The following is an 18,805-nucleotide window of genomic DNA, read 5'->3' on the forward strand; positions in this document are numbered from 1 at the left end:
CACTTCCATTTTTTTTTTCTGTCCTACGAGAATTTTTTCTTGCCTTTAGTAACCTATTCAATTTCTACTTGCTAATAGTAAGCAAAAAAAAGTCTGCCGATCTGTCGTCTGATTTTCGAATCATGTGTACAGAGCATTAAGGCGATAAGACGATAAGAAAATCGGGTGAACATTTTCGTTCGATTTTCGTATAGCGTGTACACAACTTTCGACAGCCGATTACGACTTTTCATACGAAAATGTCCGAGGGGACAAACTTTTTCTCAAACCGGAAAAGGACAAACAATTTTCGTTTAATGTGTACCGTTTTCATACGATTTTCGTTTTGTTTGGGTACAACGTCCCACAACTGCGCAATTGTCAGTTAAAACGACGCAGTGCCGATCCGCAAAAAGTGCTCTGGCCAGGAAGGGGGCAAATCCTTCTGGAGCTGAAGTGGTTAAGACCTCTGATGTTTGGTTGACATAGATAATTCAATCCCATTAAAGCCTAATCCAGCTGAGGAACCTTTATGTTTTCAATGGTAGTCTGGGTACTACCTGACTGATGAAAATAATGACATGTATTAGATCAGGGCCATAGCTAAAAATGACAGAGTACTGTAGCAAAATCAAGGCCCCTTGGGAGACTTACCTCACCCACAGCTCGAATTTCATCTGGTTCATCTGGAATTGGCCAAAATTCACTTTGTCTATGGCTTACGTGATCAGGTATTTCCTACTGTTGCTGACAATTTTTTAATCACTACCATTAATTTGGATTTAAATTAAATAGTTTATGTGCGTTTTTAGACAGTAATTGCTAGTTTTGTATTATTTTGTTGTTCCAACAATATTTTAGCTAGTTTTATACAATTAGTCTTAGTTGAATCTTTAGGATCCACTTCTCTCCTTTAAGACCCTACATGTGTTGGTTGACATGGGCAATCTCATTAAACCCTAATCCAGCTGAAGAGACCTTATACAGTATTGTCAATGAATACTACTAAAACTGACATGTATTAGAACAGGGGACATACGGTAACTGGAACATGGACATGGTACCATAGCAAAATCAACTAAGAACTCTTGTAAGGCTTACATCAGTCTTTAATGTGTACTGTGTTATCCTTCAACATCTAACACTACAGAGTACTGTTTGCCTTTAAAGCATGATAAATTCCTATTCCGAAACTGGTGCAGACAGGACCCATGTGATCCAGGTGCTGCACTGAAAAGGGCGCCACTATCCCTATGCTCTAGGGGGTCTATGCAGCCCCCCTGTCACACCTGGATAAGGGGGGCAGTGGGGGCAGCATTTACTAGAACTGACTGGCTGTATTTTTCGCCTGCAGCAGGTGAAAGACAGCTTCTCCTCCTCACCCTCCCGTAGGCATTAACTGGCTGCAGGAGGAAAATACAGCCGATCAGTTCTAGTAAATGCTTCCCCTCCTGTCCAGGCTCCACTTCTTTCAGCTGCTTGGGCTGCCCCCTGCAGCGCTCCTGGCTTCCCTCCTTTCCTCTTCCGCTGGCTGCTATGGGGGATCATGGAGAGCGGGTGAAGGGGACAGTAAATATATAATGTGTTCATTCATAACTGAAGCATAGTAAACTGTGTTTACTATGCTTCCGTTTGTGAGTGAACAGGAGGCCATTCAGCACAGAGCACTTCCCATTCATTAACTGTCCAGTGCAGCTGAGGCTGCAGAGAAAGGGACTGGGGAATCTCTGTCCTCGGTTCCTTTCTATGTCACAAAAGTTAGACATCGGGTATCAGTTTAGAACCCTGATAATTCACCAAACCTCCCAATGGGGCTTCTAAAATATATTTTTTAAATAAAAAAAATAAAATAAACATTTTAACAATGAATAAAATATTAAAAATAGAAAACAACTGACTACTGACACTGTCCACTGCCCTACTGACACCAAGCCCTGCCCTGATGACATCAACATCTGCTCTACTGACACCGTCCTCTGTCCTACTGACAAATTCTATTGCCTTACGGACACTGAGCACTGCTCTACTGACTGACACTATCTACTGCCCTACTGGTACCAACCTCTGCCCTACTGACACATCCACTGTTCACTGACACCATTCACTGCCTTACTGACACCATCAACTGCTCTATTGACACCGTTCACCAATCCACTGACACTGTTCACTGCCCTACCGATACCATCCTCTGCCCTACTGACACCATCCTCTGCCCTATTGACACTGTCCACTGCTCTACTGACTGACACTGTCTGCTTTTAACCACTTGCTTACTGGGCACTTAAACCCCCCTCAGTCCCAGACCAATTTTCAGCTTTCAGCGCTGTCGCACTTTGAATGACAATTGCGCGGTCATACAACACTGTACCCAAATGAAATTTTTATCATTTTTTTCCCACAAATAGAGCTTTCTTTTGGTGGTATTTAGTCACAGCTCGGAGTTTTATTTTTTGCTAAACAAACAAAAAAAGATGCAAAAAAAAAAAAAAAAAAAATCATGTTTTAATAGTTTGTTATAAAATTTTGCAAACGGGTCATTTTTCTCCTTCATTGAAGTGCGCTGATTAGGCGGCACTGATAGGCTGCATTGGTGGGCACTGATGGGCTGCATTGGTGGGCACTGATGGGCTGCATTGGTGGGCACTGATAGGCTGCACTGGTGGGCACTGATAGGCATAGTTAAGGCGGCACTAATAGGCACAGATAAGGCGGCACCGATGGGCACAGATAAGGCGGCACTGATGGGCAAAGATGGGCACAGATAAGATGGCACGGATGGGTGGCACGGATAAGTGGCACGGATGGGTGGCACGGATGGGCACTGATAGGTACCACAGATAGATGGGACTGATGGGCACTGATAGGTGGCACTGATAGGTGGCTCTGATAGGTGGCACTGCTGGGCACTGATGGGCGGCACTGCTGGGCACTGATGGGCGGCACTGCTGGGCACTGATGGGCGGCACTGGGGTGCAGCACCTGAGGCAGATTTTGGGTGGCACTGTGGGTGGCACTGTGGGTGGCACTGCTGGGTGGCACTGTGGGTGGCACTGTGGGCACTGCTGGGTGGCACTGTGGGCACTATGGGCACTGCTGGGTGGCACTGACAGGGGGGCACTTACTTTATTCAGGATGGCACTGCGGGTGGCAGGTGGGCACTGGCAGGGGGCAGGTGTCCTTTTATATTGCTGGCCGTGATCGGGACTGATGTCCCGAACACGGCCGCCGGCGATCGGCTTTTTTTTTTTCTCCTCGCGCTGTCAGCGCGAGGAGGAATACTAGCCGATTACCGGCTCCGTTTTATCACATGATCAGCTGTCATTGGCTGACAGCTGATCACGTGATAAGGGGTCGGGATCGACCCCTTACACGGATCGGTGATCAGGCGAGTCTCACGGACTCGCCGATCACAGAGCGCGCCGCGCGCGCCCCTCAGGGGGCGCGCAGGCCGCTCGTAACCGGGACTACGTCAATAGACGTAGTCCCGAAAATGTGGGTCCGCGCTATTGCCGTCATTTTGCAATAGCGCGGATCCCAAGTGGTTAAGGTAGGCTGTCCCAAGTTCATATTTTTACAGTGACATTTGTTTTATTAATCTAAGCATATATTTTGTGTACAAGAATGCCTTTGTTTCATTTAACCATGCACTTGTAAGCCCCTGCAACTGTTAAACCAATATATCCACACCCATTGTTCACTATGGCAAGCTTGCTGCACTGCATTACTACTCCCTTGGGGCACTCAAAGGTGTCCAAGGTATTTTACAGTCCTTTAGTGTATACTACAAAAAAGTAGTTGTATCGTGTAAACTGGTCAGGTTTGGCTTGAAGAAAAGGTGGCAGTCCTAGCTACTGCACCAGAAAAAAGCAGCACTTTATGAGTTGATTTTGATCCAGTTCTGTGGCAGATTAGGAGAGGCATCGCCGCTACAAAAGATGAAAGCCCTGAAGCTGGTCCTTAATAATTCACATCTTTCCCCTCCTAATCCTCAGGTAAGGCTTGAAATATCTTTAATGAATCTTCACCTCTGCAGTAAATTAGAAGGGGTGCTGCTGCAACTAAAAGAAAAAAGACAGCCCAGTGGGGTGGGTCTTTAATAAGCCAGCCATAACTGTAGAACGAGGCAATTTCAAGTGATCTCCATGCTGGATAAGGAGGGACACCACCAGGAAGGAAGAGGAGTGCACAGAAGCAGCCTTATTAAAGCCCTCTTCTTCTCAGTGCCGCCCCTCCTAATCCACTATGGAAGTGAGGGTTAAAATGGCCTCATTCAAACCTCACCTACGCAGTGATTAAGTAGGCCTCCATGCTACATGTGCAGCGAGTCACTATTACTAGAACTTTGAAATAATTAATAATACTTGAACTTTTCTCTCTGGGCAGGGGCTGGGGGTGCATGGATGGAAACTTCTCTCTCAAGTGGGGGTGCCAGTCTTTGCCCCGAGTGAAAGTCTAGCTTCACCACTGGATAAGTACAAAAACGTTATATTTGACTTATTCTGTTGGTGTTATATAAATCCTGTATAATAATAATTCAAAATTAAAGCTGGCCATTAGGGATGAGCTCAGGCGTGTTCGCATGGTCCAGGTGCCGAGCCCGCCAGGAAGTCGGCGCAGTGATGCTCTAATCACAGGCGGTGAGACATTGCCCGATCTCTGCAGCAGCACATCGGGGCAATGTCTCACTGCCTGTGATTAGCGCAGCGCTGCGCCGACTTCCTGGCGGGCTCTGCACGTGGACCAGGCGAACATGCCTGAGCTCATCCCTACTGGCCATCATACATGGCTGAAATTTCAACAGTTTCCTGCTAAATCAGCTGAAGTTCAAGCTGTGGTTGACCCGTTAGCACCACCTGGCTTGAACATTTTTGAATGGAAAATCAAAAAAGCAAATGCGTTCACTGTTCTGACAAACAACTGCAGTTGTCACAACTGTTTGAATTGAATGGCTTGCAGTGGGGATGGATGAATTTACTGGTGAATTGAAAAAGAGAAATCTGTGTGTGTATGGCTAACCTGAGTCACATTGCTATTGCTGTCACTGCAAATTGATAGGCAACCAGACAAAATGCTTTTTCAGCACTTATTTGATATGACACGGATATTGAGAGAATTATGTGGGTTGCAGTTGTTGTCCTTCCGAAAGAACAATGCTAACTGCCTGGCTGTCAAGATGACTTTCACTGAATTTTAAGATCCTGATAAATAAACATAAAGTGAAGTCAGACCTATTGGACTACATACTGTACCTATTCAAGGTCAATGTGCAGCACATACTGTATATATTTAAATACATGATTTATATATATATACACAGTATAGAGAGATAGGTGAGCGTGTGTTTACAAAGGTTACCATTCCTGAATACATGCAATCATATATATTCAAAGCGATTGCTCTTCACTAAATTCCTAATGGTTCCAAACCCATAAACAAGAGGATCACATTAAATCAGTTTGGCAGACTTCCCTTTTGGCTCGCTGCACTTGACATATCTCCTTTGACTCACGCAGCTTCGGTTTAAGTATAATCATTTCCTACATACTTGAGCATGTGAATTTGATTTAGATATCACGTTTCTTTTTCTTTACCCAGAGCAGCGAATGTGTCTCTCAGGTCTCCTTTATCAATGAAGCCATCTCTGTTCTGGTCCATAATGGTGAAGGCCTGGTGACAAGGAAACAGCACAGCATTAGTTAGATCCGCAGGATCTCCCATCCTCTCTGATCTTCGCTTACAGCCTGTGACACATTTCACTTTCAGTTAAAAATAAGCAACAAACAAAGCCTCTGTGAATTACACACGTTTAGTATGCTAATGAATCCTGACAAGGGGTTTAATTAAAATACAATTAACCCACCCCTAGTTCTGTGAACTAAATTAATACTAGGCACAATATGATGCTGGATGGCTTCCAATACATGATTAGATACAGCCAATGTTAACTCTATATGAGAGTTTTTGGGGAAAAAAAAGGACAAAAATACAATACTATAAATATGAGTTTGTAAAACAAAAGATGTCTCGTTTTTCCAGCATTTGAGAAAAGAGGATGTACAAATTTTCTCGGCCCTAAGCAGTATCAGATCAACAATCTTTTTTTTTTTTTTTTTCCAATATTTTTATTCAAATTTTCAACAAAAGAAAATAACAAGTTCAGTATCTGACAATAAAGACACTTTAAAGTACAAGAAAACAATACGAAACAATTCAAGTAGAGAGACGGAAAAGGATAAACTGGCATTACATGTGTAAAGTTGCGAGGGCACTTCAAATAGTTACTGGCCCACCCCCTCCAGGTAATCGCCCTGGATCTTGCTTCATTTAGGGGTCAAGAGGCACACATCTGAGCGCTGATTATCCAACCCTCCCTTTTGACTTCAGTACTAAAATAAATCCTAAATGAATGATAATAAAAAGGTACTGGCGCATTTGTTTTCAGGTGTACTCCAATAAAGAAGGAAAAGAAGAAAAGTAACTCTAGTAAGATGGGATAAAGAAATAGAGGATAAAAAGCAAAGAAAGAGGAAAAGAGGAAGAAGGAGAAGAAGAGGAAGAAAAAGGGGGATGCACTCCAGATCCCGGGGACCACCCCCCAGCCACTCACCAGAAAAACCCTCTTACCCAGTTACGAGATCTTTAATCCAAGGTTCCCACACTCTGTTGAACCAAGCCATTCTATCAGCAAGTATTGCCGATAAACGTTCATTCACCATTATCCAGGACAATTTTGTTTTAAGTAAATAAAACGGGACAATTGGTGATCTCCACGATTTGGCTATGGAAATCCTTGCTGCCACAAAGATAAAAGCTATAAGCTTGCTCATTGGCTTTGAAGCCCCTTCTACGGGGCGACCCAGAAGCGCATGCAGGGGCGATTTGCGGAGGTTCACACGGGTCAAAGAATATATAAAGTTGTACGTACGGATCCAAAACCGTCGCACCTTCGGGCACGACCACCATATATGATACATGGTACCATCCGCATTACAGCCCCTAAAACACCTCGGGGACGCCCCAGGGGCGAAGGTGGCCAATCGAGCTGGAACCATATACCACCTCATCAGTACCTTATAGTTTGCTTCAATCAAGGAAGTGTTAATAAAAGATTTAGAGGCACCTTGTATTATTTTGTTCCACTCTTCCATCTTCAAAGTGGTATGCATATCCCCTTCCCATTTCTCCATATAAGGCAATTTCTGAGAAGGAGGGAATAAAATATTGTATAGCAGAGATATGTGGCCCGTGAGGTTGTCGTGTGTCTTACAAATAGTTTCCATCGGGGTGTATGTAGTGAGTGCAGAAATGCGACTTAATGTCGCCAAAAAGTGCGCTATTTGAGTGTAGCGGTAGAGTTCCGACCTCGGGAGCTGATACCTTTCTTGTAAGGATGTTCGCGACAGAGCCCCCCTATGGTCACATAAGTCTGCTATACGTAGTAAACCTTTGTTGGTCCACCATGAAAAATCTTGGGGGCGGAGACCAGATCAACAATCTTATGTGAGTCTTATGTGAATGTATAACATGAGGCCTGATCTGAAAGGAATGAATGGTTTCTCTCTTTAAAAAATCAATCCAGCATTTACACCAGAGATGGCTGCATTGATTATCATAGTATGTGACTTTGTATATGAGTTGTAAATACAGAACTGGTAACCTAATGTGGTTATATAAAGCTTTTAGCAGATCCCACACCTTGATATTGAGGAAAAGCCACACTCTGCTCTGCCTAGGAGGGAGAAATTTGGGGGGCTGAAAGATTTTTTACGGTATGTATAAAAAGCATGTTGACATGATCATAGGTGATGGTTGCAGCAAAAGATAACTAAAGCCCCGTACACACGATCGGAAATCCCGCCAGCAAAAGTCCGATGAGAGTTTTTGGTTGGAAATTCCGACCATGTGTCTGCTCCATTGGACTTTTGCTGGTGGAATTTCTGCCAGCAAAAGATTGAGAGCAGGATCTCTATTTTTCCAGACGAAAAAAGTTACGATCGGAAATTCAGATCGTTTGTAGCAATTCCGTCACACAAAATTCCTACGCATGCTCGGAAACAATTTGACGCATGCTCGGAAGCATTGAACTTCACTTTCTCGGCTCGTCGTAGTGTTTTACGTCACTGCGTTCTTGATGGTTGAAAGTTCAGTGTGACCATGTGTATGCAAGCCAAGCTTGAGCGGAATTCCGTTGAAAAAACCATCCAAGATTTTTCAGACAAAAATTCTGATCGAGTGTACGTGGCATAAGGCTGGCTATAGATGATAAGATTTTCTTCTCTTCCACCACGGGTGGTAGGAAAGAAAATCACTTGATTCCCCCATTAACCTCCCTGGCGGTATGATTATTTCAGATTTTGGCGTTTTATATTGTAGACCTGTAATTTTTAGGAATAACTCACTTAAATCTGTCCAAACCAGAGTCTAGGTATAGGTATGATAAAGTTTGAAAAATTAAATCATAAATTATAATATAATAAATAACTATAAATAATTATACCAAATAATAATATAACAATAATAAAAAATATTCAATAATGCAATGAAATCAAAAACACTGAAATTTGCTAATTTGCAGAATTGTCACTGTCATTACTTTTCAGTATTTGATGACGGATCTCCCCACAAATCGCTATTGCTCAATTTATTATCGCTGTTTTCTAGCTGGTCTAAATTTTTGATGCAAAGGGACAGTTTTGGTTGCTATGGACAATCTCCAGTTTCCAGGCATAAAGAACAGGTTTTATATTATAAAACTGCATGCAGGACACTGGGCAGACCCCTAGGGACAAAGGGGATGTGAAATAATTACATAATCTGAAAGATTACATTATACTGTATGTAATGTGTGTGTTTTACTTTTTGAATTTGGCGCCGTTCTCTATCCCCGTGCGTCGCAACGCTCGCAGGGAACAGAGCCCAGTGATGTGATAGATCAAGCGGATGACGGCTCGCTCGTACAGCAGGGGGACATTGCTGGATCCAGGGGACAAGGTAAGTAACCTCTTCCTGGATTCAGCGATGCGGTCCCGAGTCTGGCTCGGGGTTACCGCTAATGGTACTAAATTTTAAACCCTGAGCCAGACTCGGGAATACCGCCAGGGGTTTTAACACAGTCAGTGTTGGTGGGGGAATTCCTCCCACTGCACCATTGTATTCTGCCAGCAGGGGGTGCAGGGAGCATAGTGGGCCGACAGAATATAATGGCTACTGCTAAAGGCTATAGCCACTGGCAGTAGCCATATGTGAAAAATCCAACATGCTGGTTAAACCCAAGTTGATCAATCCATACATGGTTAGAATCTTGGCTGGTCCCTTCTGAGCCAACTGAAATTTGAACTGTCTAACTTGTCTCTGCCAACTCATCCCATTGATTACTAATGTAAAAGAATGAAGCAGTTTATAAAGATGTACCGAGCAGACAATCTGGACCCAATCTAATGGGAGAAATCAGTAGGGAAATCTATTCTCCTAGCCCACATCCCTCAACCCCTGTGATTGGATGGTGTGGGCTCACTAAAACCCCCCTGAGTGTTCATAAAAAACTGCTGGAATTGGCAGCTCAGGCTCTCAACTTTGCATAAATGCTAAGATTACTCTCTAAAGGACAGTAAATCAGATGCATCCGATTAGATGTACGTTGCACTGAATTGGAATCTGCCTGAACCAAAGACCAGGCAAACCTTGTGAAGTACTTTAACTTTATTACATTTATTTTGCTGTTGCTATTGTCTGCTTTTGTAATATCTTTTTTGTACATTTGTTTCTTGTGTGGCTTTCCTTGTCTTTTCATTTCATAATAGCTAAAAATCATTAAGTTTCAACTCTAAATGCTCTAAACCAGATCGTTTGCCTCTTGAAGAAGCTACTGTACACTGAACTGAACTCTACTTCATCCATGGCTGGAGTGTCAGTGGGTGTCAAAGACATTTTTCACAGTAACGATCCTTCTCAGTCTACTCGCAGTTAAATTGTTGTCCTATGAGCTGGAAAATCTCTGTGCAGGGCTGAAAGTGGCGTCATCGCATATTGGTGGATAAAGCAGGATAATGAGGCTGCTATCATAACATATTGACGGCAATGGTGGGATTGGAGATTGTCATTGTCACACACACACAAGCTGTGTATGCTTTGTGAATGTGAACAGATAACAAACATATAGTAAGAGTTTCTCAAAAAAGTAGAAATACATTTTAAACCATCCTATTTCTAATACTATTCCCCATGTATTAAATTGTATACTAGCTCTATTGTCTCCCTGTACATTATAAAGTACTGTGAAAATCTAGGAATCTAAATCCTGTTATTTAATGTTAACAATAATATTAATAAGCTATATATATTATATAACGCAATGAACAGTCGTTTTACCAATATTGCTATTTTGTGATTTAAATTTTATTTTTTATTTTTTAACAATTTGTTAATCACAACAAGCGTAACAGTGTGCTTTTTACTCTAGTAGTTTTGCTATTGGGAGTAAAATCAGATTGTAGATTCAGTTCAGCAAACAAATGTGAAATTAAAGTGCAATTCTAGGAAACAACCAATCATGGAGCAGCAAATGATATTCAGCAAATGCTTCAGTTGTCCAAAAAACTGAAAATAATTACTTAAAATACATTAGTACATATTGCTCTAAAAAGGGTCAGGAGGAGGATGTTCAGACCGTGCCTTCTGGGGTCTGTTGTGTGTAACCAACTGAATCTCTGCCTCCTGCATACCCAATCACTGCTAGACTGCTAGAGGCAGCACGTAATCTGCAGTGTATGTTCACCCAAGTAGATGTTTTTTCAGGATAGAAAAAGTAGAGTAAACTCATGCATTTCAAAGTTTACAATTTAGGTTTATCTGGAATGCACCTTTTTAAGGGCTCTACTCTGCAATTCCTATGTTCAGTATGCAATTTGCCTCCACATTTACTTGTATGCAGTGCATTCATTTTTTTTACTTTTTTTAGTATGTGGTGAGTTGCATTTACATGCAACATGCGCTACGTTTTTTAAACATATGTGTACACTGGCCTCATTGAAATACATTCATTTTTCTTGCATATACGTTTGTACTGCATTTAAAAATGCATATACTGCATATGGTGTAAATGAACCATAAAGGTTTTATATACTGTAGAAAGCAGACCACATGTTATGCTAAATGAGCAAATACTCTACCTCCTTAAATTCCTGTATTTGGCTTTGATCGAACATGGAGAAAACATTTGAACCTCCATCTGCCTTCTTTTTTGCTTTCTTGGGAGACTAGGAAAGATAAAAAAATAAGTGTAGAATTAATATCTGTACTTCAGTAGTGTGCAATGATTCAGAACAAGAAGGAACCTATAAAAGACAAACTTAAAAAAAAAGTTTACGTACAGTGTTTTTCTTTCCTTAAATACTTTGTATTCATATCCAGTATAAGCCTGCTAGAAAATTCAACTTGTCTCCTTGCACATCATAGCCCTCTCCTCTTCTGGAAGTGTCTACTGTCTGTGCTGACCCAGCATCTCCAGACTTCCCCTCACCTCCCTGAAATTTTTTTTTATGTAGTTGCTGGAGGAGTAGCAAAGAGGAATACTACAGTGTCACTTGAGTCACAACTCTGATTCTGCTGGGGCTGCTGACATCACAGTGGCCATTTCAGGACATTTGGATGTTTACATGTAGCACCCTCTAGTGTGTTAGAATATTTTTTTCAGTAGTGTAGGAAAATTGTTAGGCCTGGCTGGGAGCCAAGCCTGTATTTTTAATCTGCGTCAAGTGAGTGAGTCAGGGAGGGTTGGATGACTTACAGGCAGCATCTCTAAGATCTCCTTTTCCTTATGGGACTTGCTGGAAAATTCCAGAAGAATGGGCATGGAGGTGAGGAGGAGCTGTCTGGAGTATTCTGAGGGCCCTGACCAATCCCCAACATATGGGTTGGCAGGGGGCTCGCCCCTTAAAATACTCTGGGTCAGCCCAGCTGGGGCAGTGGAGTTCAGGTGGAAGATGGATTGCTAGGCTGTCGTTGCCCTTGAGGGTAGTCCCCTAGTCTTGGGGGGGTGGCCTCAGGCCTGGACTTGGGTATGGAAGGGACCATCTTCCCGACACATGGGGGTGTCCTGACCGGGAGCAGGAGAAGGAGAAGGACTGCAGGAGAACACTACTGGGCAAATCTCCACGGAGGAAGACAGCCAGGTGGGCTGGTGAGTGTTACAGATGGGAGAGCACTGACAGGCATGCTTGAGAGGACTGGGAGAGAGTAGTCTGAGATGGATGCAGAGTCAGTCTGGGAGAACTGTGGACTTTTAGACAAGATGGCTGGACAAAGGGGTAGCTGCAGCCAGGTGGGCTGGCAGTGCCTGATGAGGTGCTGCTGGGATCAGTAGCCACAGAAAGACAGCTATTCACTAGGACTTTGCTACACAAACAAGGGGCCATTGGTCCCTGCCTGTAAAGGGCTTTTGCTACCAATCTGACTAAGCCTTTTTGTCAGATCATCCAACAGTGCCAGCTGGTCCTGGGAGTTGTAGTTCTGCAATCAGGATTTCTGCAGGAGGCAGAGGAGAAGTGTATATATGGACTGTAAATAGTTGTGTCGCTGAAGAGTTCTTTGCTGAAAGTCAAGTGGTCAATCTATAATACCCTAATCCCTATCTAAGTTGATTCCCCTCAATAAAACATAAAACAAAAGCGACTGTTCCTTGACTCAAGTGTGCTCTGAAGATGCGGTGTGCCTGGCTGGGTGGGGGATCCTTTCTACTTGTGGCTCCTTAGGGGGTGCTCTACATACACAAGGGAGGCTTTTACAGATAACAACATACCTAAGACGCAATCAATGCACATACTGTATAATCTAATGGGAGACATATGCCTATTGAATATCGCAGCCAGTAAAAGCAAGCAGAATAATGCTGCTTATTCTACACTGGATCTGGTAAATCATAATGGGTATTTTTCTATCAAGCTGAACTGCAAGCAGATATAAATGGCACAAATAAATGCAGCTTTGGATTTATACATCAATTGATTATTGTTTAATGTAACTAATAGCTTAATAATTGCATTCTCGCTTTAAAAATAAAGCTAGTTAAATTACCTATCTACTTACGGATCAGCTACATTACTTTCAGGTCGGGTGCTGGCAACCTATAGGCTCCCTTACTAACAAGTTGTACGCTAAATACAAAAATATGAAACCGCTCACTGCTAATCCTACAGAGCAGTGATGGCAAACCTTGGCACCCCAGATGTTTTTGAACTACATTTCCCATGATGCTCATGTACTCTGCAGTGTAGTTGAGCATCATTGGAAATGTAGTTCCAAAACATCGGGGGTGCCATCACTGCTACAGAGCTTGAACGACTTTATTGGTCATTTTTGACAGATACATTCGACCCGTAACCTCCCTCTGATGCACTTGGCTGCTTACTGAGGCTTAAACACAAAACCCCAATAGGGCACAAAACATGTCAAAGGAGTTCATGGGTGGAGTTCTGTGCTGCTGCTGGATCAATTAAGAGAGTAATGCTCTGTGGAATTAGCAATGTGCAGCTTTACATTTTTGTACGTAGTGTAAGTACCTGACTTGGTATCAGCCGTTTGCGGTTGCCTGTAGAACAACACACAGACTGGGAAAGGGAGAATCAGGATTGTGAGCCAATCAGGTGTGTTGTATGCAGATGTGTTGACATACTGATAGATGAAGAGAGCGGAATGATGATTTCATCAGTCTGCTGCTGTTCCTTCACTGTCTAATCTGAAGACTGGCTGGAAAAATGGCACCATTGTATTCGTTAGCTATAAATAGTATAATCCACCTGGCTATTTTGCATGAGGGGGCTATGTAAATCTCAGGGAGGAAAGGACAGAAATTGAAATGCTTTGGAAAGTTAAACATCTGTGTTTTAGCTGCTTGCCTTTAAAAAAAAACAAACAGATTAGGTATACCATATGTACAGGACGCCAAGGTTGGGTCCTGGACGGGTGCTATGTAGCACCAGTATTTGGATTGTGGTCCCTTTAAGGGAGTCACGGTAGACTTCAGGGGGTCACCCAGAATGGGTGAGGAATTCCGGGTGTAGTCATCAGGAGAGGACTGACTTGCGATCCTCTCTATATTATGAGAGAGTTAGTTGGGACCCGGAATTTGGGGGGCTCTGAAGTGATATTCGGGTGGGAAAGAGCCTCCCTCTCTGACCACAGGGATTCAGCACACAGGGGGTTAAAGGCCTCCAGCAAAACGGCTCATAAAAGACAGGAAGTAGTGAAGAGGTGGGGGTGAGGATGTGTAGGTGATTTACACCTGTCTGATGAGCTGTGTTGCTGTTTTGGAGGCTGCAAAAGATTCGATAAGGACTCTCAAAACTTTGGGGCGAAGACCCGGCTACAGAACTGTATGTGTTTTCTTAAATTTTTGCTTTTGTGCTGAATATAAGCGGACTTTGGTTTATATTTTGATCTGTGTGCTGAAGAAAGCCTTATTTTTGATTTACAGTATGTGACAGGGATATTGTGTCAATCTTGCCGCTTTTATCCGCGAGATTGGCCGAGCTGGCTCGCATCGGGAAAGGAAAAATGTTTCTTTTCCTTTCCCGATAAGCGACAAGCATCGCTGGCCGGGTTCACACTGGTGCGGGGATCCGAATTGGATTCCCGCAAATACCAGGCACTGTATTTGGTATGAATCCTAAGGGAGAACTCCAAGCCAAATGTAAAAAAAAAAAACTGGCATGGGTTCCCCCTCTGGAGGCATACCAGGCACTTATGTCCGGTAGGGATTTTAAGGGGAATCCCCTACGCCGAAAAAAACGGCGTGGGGTCCCCCCAAAATCCATATCAGACCCCTATCCGAGCACACAGCCCGGCCGGTCAGGACAGGGGGTGGGGACGAGCGAGCGCCCCCCCTCCTGAGCCGTACCAGGCCGCGTACCCTCAACATGGGGGGTGGGTGCTTTGGGGGAAGGGGGTGCCCTGTGGCCCCCCACCCCAAGGCACCTTGTCCCCATGTTGATGAGGACAAGGGTCTCTTCCCGACAACCCTGGCTGTTGGTTGTCGGGGTCTGCGGGCGGGGGGCTTATCGGAATCCGGGAGCCCCCTTTAATAAGGGGGCCCCCGGATCCTGGCCCCCCACCCTATGTGAATGAGTATTGGGGTACCATGTACCATGCTCGCTCGTCCCCACCCCTTTTCCTGACTGGCCGGGCTGCGTGCTAGGATAGGGGTCTGGTATGGATTTTCGGGGGACCCCACGCCGTTTTTTTCAGCGTAGGGGATTCCTCTTAAAATCCCTACCAGACCTAAGAGCCTAGTATGCCCCCGAAGGCATGCAGGCTTCATTAGTGAGGCGACATTATCGCCGCTCTCTCGCTCGCTCGCTACTATAGGAAAATTACATTTTCCTATTGCAGCCAGCGCGAGAACCAGCGCGACGGGATCGCGCTGGTTAGAGAAGCCTGTCGCCGGGAAACACAATATCGGCGGCACCTACTGTACTTATAAATAAAAGTCTTTTGGTTTCAACTTTGAGCGGTTTATGCACTTAGTCCCATGGAGCTATTATCCCCAAAGTTTACAACTTTTGTCTTGGATGCTTGGACCCTGCAACCGCTGACCAGCTGGTTGAGTTGGTTGAAAGGTACACTGTGGTGGAGGACCTGCTTGGGCCTGGCAAGCGTCGGGAACCTACACCAAGGGCAACCAGACCAGCCACAGCACCCAGGAAAGAAGCCCTGCCAGATGTTGGAACCCGCAAACCTGCATCGTCTGCTGCAGAACCTCGAAGGGTGGTTCCTGTCCCAAGAATGGGAGACCTACAGTGTTGGTACTCAGGCGCAAGGCTCACTTCAGGAGGAGGCTATGGATTGCAGGAGTGGTCAGAGAAGCTCCTTTTATGTGCAAAGTGTGTGTGTCACTCATCTGGATCTGATCGCCGGACGGTTCGAGTGTGAAGTGTGGCTGAACCACCTTCCTGCCAGGGCGCTACTGGACTCCGGTAGCATGGTAACACTTGTACATGCCAGGGTGATTGGGAGACTTGGCCCTGTAAGAAAAACCCTACGTGTAGTGTGCATCCATGGGGACACCAAGGAGTACCCCTTGGTTTCGGTGACTGTGTCCTATGGCCATACCTCTGTGACACAAGAGGTTGGGGTAGTTAGAAGCTTAATACATGATATTATAGTGGGGCGGGACTGTCCATTATTTCTCAAACTGTGGAACCAGGTACAGATGGGGCTGCCAGGACTGGGCCTAGAAGAGACAGAGTCTGAGGGACCTGGGCCTGAAACCCCCACAACACACCCCTCTGATACGGGGACACCGGTCACTGATAATGATATTGCAGATAATTTTAAGTTGAAGGATGATGTTTCCATTTCAGGTTTCAAAACTGAGTTGATCTCTGAGGGGGGGGGGGGTCTTCCTGTTACAGGTTATGCTGGGGGAGGATGATGAGGAGCTCTCCCGTTGCAGTTTCCGGTTGAGGAGGGTGAAGGAGAACATCCTCAAGGCCAGTGCACCCAGACCTGGATGTACCCAGGGGTGCGTTCGGCACTGTCCAGTTGCAGGATCCTACCTTGGTCAATGCTCGAGAGCAGGTTTCTGTTGTTGATGGGGTCTCACAAATGCCATGGGCAGATCAGAGGTTTCCTCATTTTGAGTTGAAGGGGGACTTGGTTTATCGTGTGACTGAAAGCCAAGGGGAAACTGTAGAGCAGTTCCTTTTTCCCCAACCGTATAGGCGGATGCTACTTCATCTAGCCCTAACGACACACTGGGAGGACACTTGGGGGCAGAGAAAACAGAGGCCAGGATAACCGACCGGTTTTACTGGCCAGTGGTGAAGGCCAAAGTTAAAAGATATTGTACATCTTGTCCCATTTGCCAGTTAACTGCCCCAGTGCCCCACAATAGAAGCCCTCTGGTACCCTTGCCAATTATTGAGGTTCCTTTCAAGTGGATCGCTATGGATCTCGTGGGACCCCTGGTAAAGGCGGCAAGGGGGCACCAATATATATTATGCCGCGTACACACGGTCGAACTGTTTGACGTACTTAGTCCGTCATACAATCCGACGGACAATCCGGCATACTTTCCACTGAACGGACTTGACCACACACGGATACACAAACAGTCCGACGAAAGCTTGCGCGATGACGTACAGCACGTACGACGGGACTAAAAATAGGAAGTCCAAGACACAGCAAAGCCCTGTAAATTCTTTCTGGGCATGCGCCATTCTTAGTCCGTCGGACTAGCATACTGACGACCGTATTGTCCTCTGAAACCAAAGTACGACGGACAGATTTTTGGAAAAACCGAAATTCTTAGTACTCCGGACTGCACGCTGAAAAAGTCCGCTGAAGCCCACACACGAGCGGATTTTCCGCTGAAATGTGTTTCAACGGACTAAGTACGTCAAACAGTTCGACCGTGTGTACGCAGCATTAGTCATCCTAGACTACGCAACCAGATATCCAGAAGCAGTTCCTTTGAGGAAAACTTCCTCTAAGGCCATTGCCCGGGAATTATTTCAAATGTTTTCACAAACTGGATTTCCCAAAGAGATACTAATGGACCAGGGCACCCCTTTTATGTTAAAGGAGATGGCGGACTTGTGCAAACTATTTTACATTAAACAGTTGCGGACGTCCATCTATCACCCACAGACCGATGGCCTAGTTGAGAGGTTTAATAAAACTCTAAAGTCCATGTTAAAAAGAGTGGTCCATAAAGAAGGAAGGATTGGGATATGTTACTCCCTGCGTATATTTTGATCTGTGTGCTGAAGAAAGCCTTATTTTTGATTTACTTATAAATAAAAGTCTTTTGGTTTCACCTTTGAACGGTTTATGCACTTAGTCCCGCCGAGCTATTATCCCCAAAGATTACACATACTACTGATATTTACAATGCCAATTGTCTTGTAACCAGCGTTCAGTCGTGGTTGATCATATCCTTGCCATAAATTAGAATAATAACACCTTGCAGGTGCAGCAGAACAGGGACATTCGGCCTGTATGTACTGGAGTCGGTCTGACAGAAGCCGGCCTTCTGTGGAAGGAGCATGCCCAAAAAAGGTCTGCCAATTGGCTCCCGGTCAGCGCACTCAGCCAATGGTGGAGTGTTCTGATGGGGGGGGGGGAATTTCTTGTCAGAACCCAATAGAACAGCAAGGGAGATTGCTGTACTAAAGTCAAATAGTTAGTATAGCGGCTCCTCCTGAGCTGTCAGGTTTTTTTTTTTTTTCATTCAGCCCTGGTCTGTTGAACGAAAAAAAAAAAAAACAATAGGCTTTTACACCATGGGTGCTCAACCTGTGGCCTTCCAGCTGTTGCGAAGCTACAAGTCCCATGAGGCATTGCAAGTTACAAACATGACTCCCAAAGGCAGAGGAATGATGGGACTTGTAGTTCCGTAACAGCTGGAGGGCCATAGGTTGAGCACCCATGCTTTAGACCATCTATCTGTCTGATATAAAAAGTCATCAGGAAGGCTGTGGCTCATAGCAGTAATTGGTGATTAGTATGGGGATAGGCAGATCTCATCGTTACCAAGACCTGCCGATGTTCCATGTTTATATTCTGACTACTTATCAATATGTAAGACTTTATCTAGATAGGAAAATATGATTGTCAATATTAAATTCTTGGGAAGAGCGATTGTATATTTTTTAAGATCACAGCGGTACTATTAAAATTCCTAAAGCAACCTTTTTCACACCCCTGTACTTTATCCGCTATATATGCTCAGATAATGACACCAGCCCATATCCCATTATGGGTAGAACACACACGCTCTGTGATTTCAGCTGTCTCTGTGAAGGCTTTGTATCAACAACTTTTCTTTTAA

General features: G+C 44.4%; 1 protein-coding gene across 1 annotated transcript in view; it reads right to left on the reverse strand.

The window, feature by feature from the left end:
• Positions 1-18,805, reverse strand: part of MYL10 (myosin light chain 10) — an 88,126-nt gene that overhangs the window by 43,468 nt on the left and 25,853 nt on the right. Inside the window, exons 2-3 of the mRNA XM_077480524.1 lie at positions 11,148-11,234; positions 5,571-5,646 (exon numbers count right to left, since the gene is read on the reverse strand). Of these exons, the coding sequence (XP_077336650.1) occupies positions 5,571-5,646; positions 11,148-11,234 (163 nt within the window). The remainder of the gene's footprint in view (positions 1-5,570; positions 5,647-11,147; positions 11,235-18,805) is intronic.

Source organism: Lithobates pipiens, unplaced genomic scaffold (genome assembly GCF_037356315.1).
Source record: "Lithobates pipiens isolate NorthernLeopardFrog02 unplaced genomic scaffold, aLitPip1_a1.2 Scaffold_16, whole genome shotgun sequence".
In the NCBI taxonomy this organism is placed as follows: domain Eukaryota; kingdom Metazoa; phylum Chordata; class Amphibia; order Anura; family Ranidae; genus Lithobates; species Lithobates pipiens.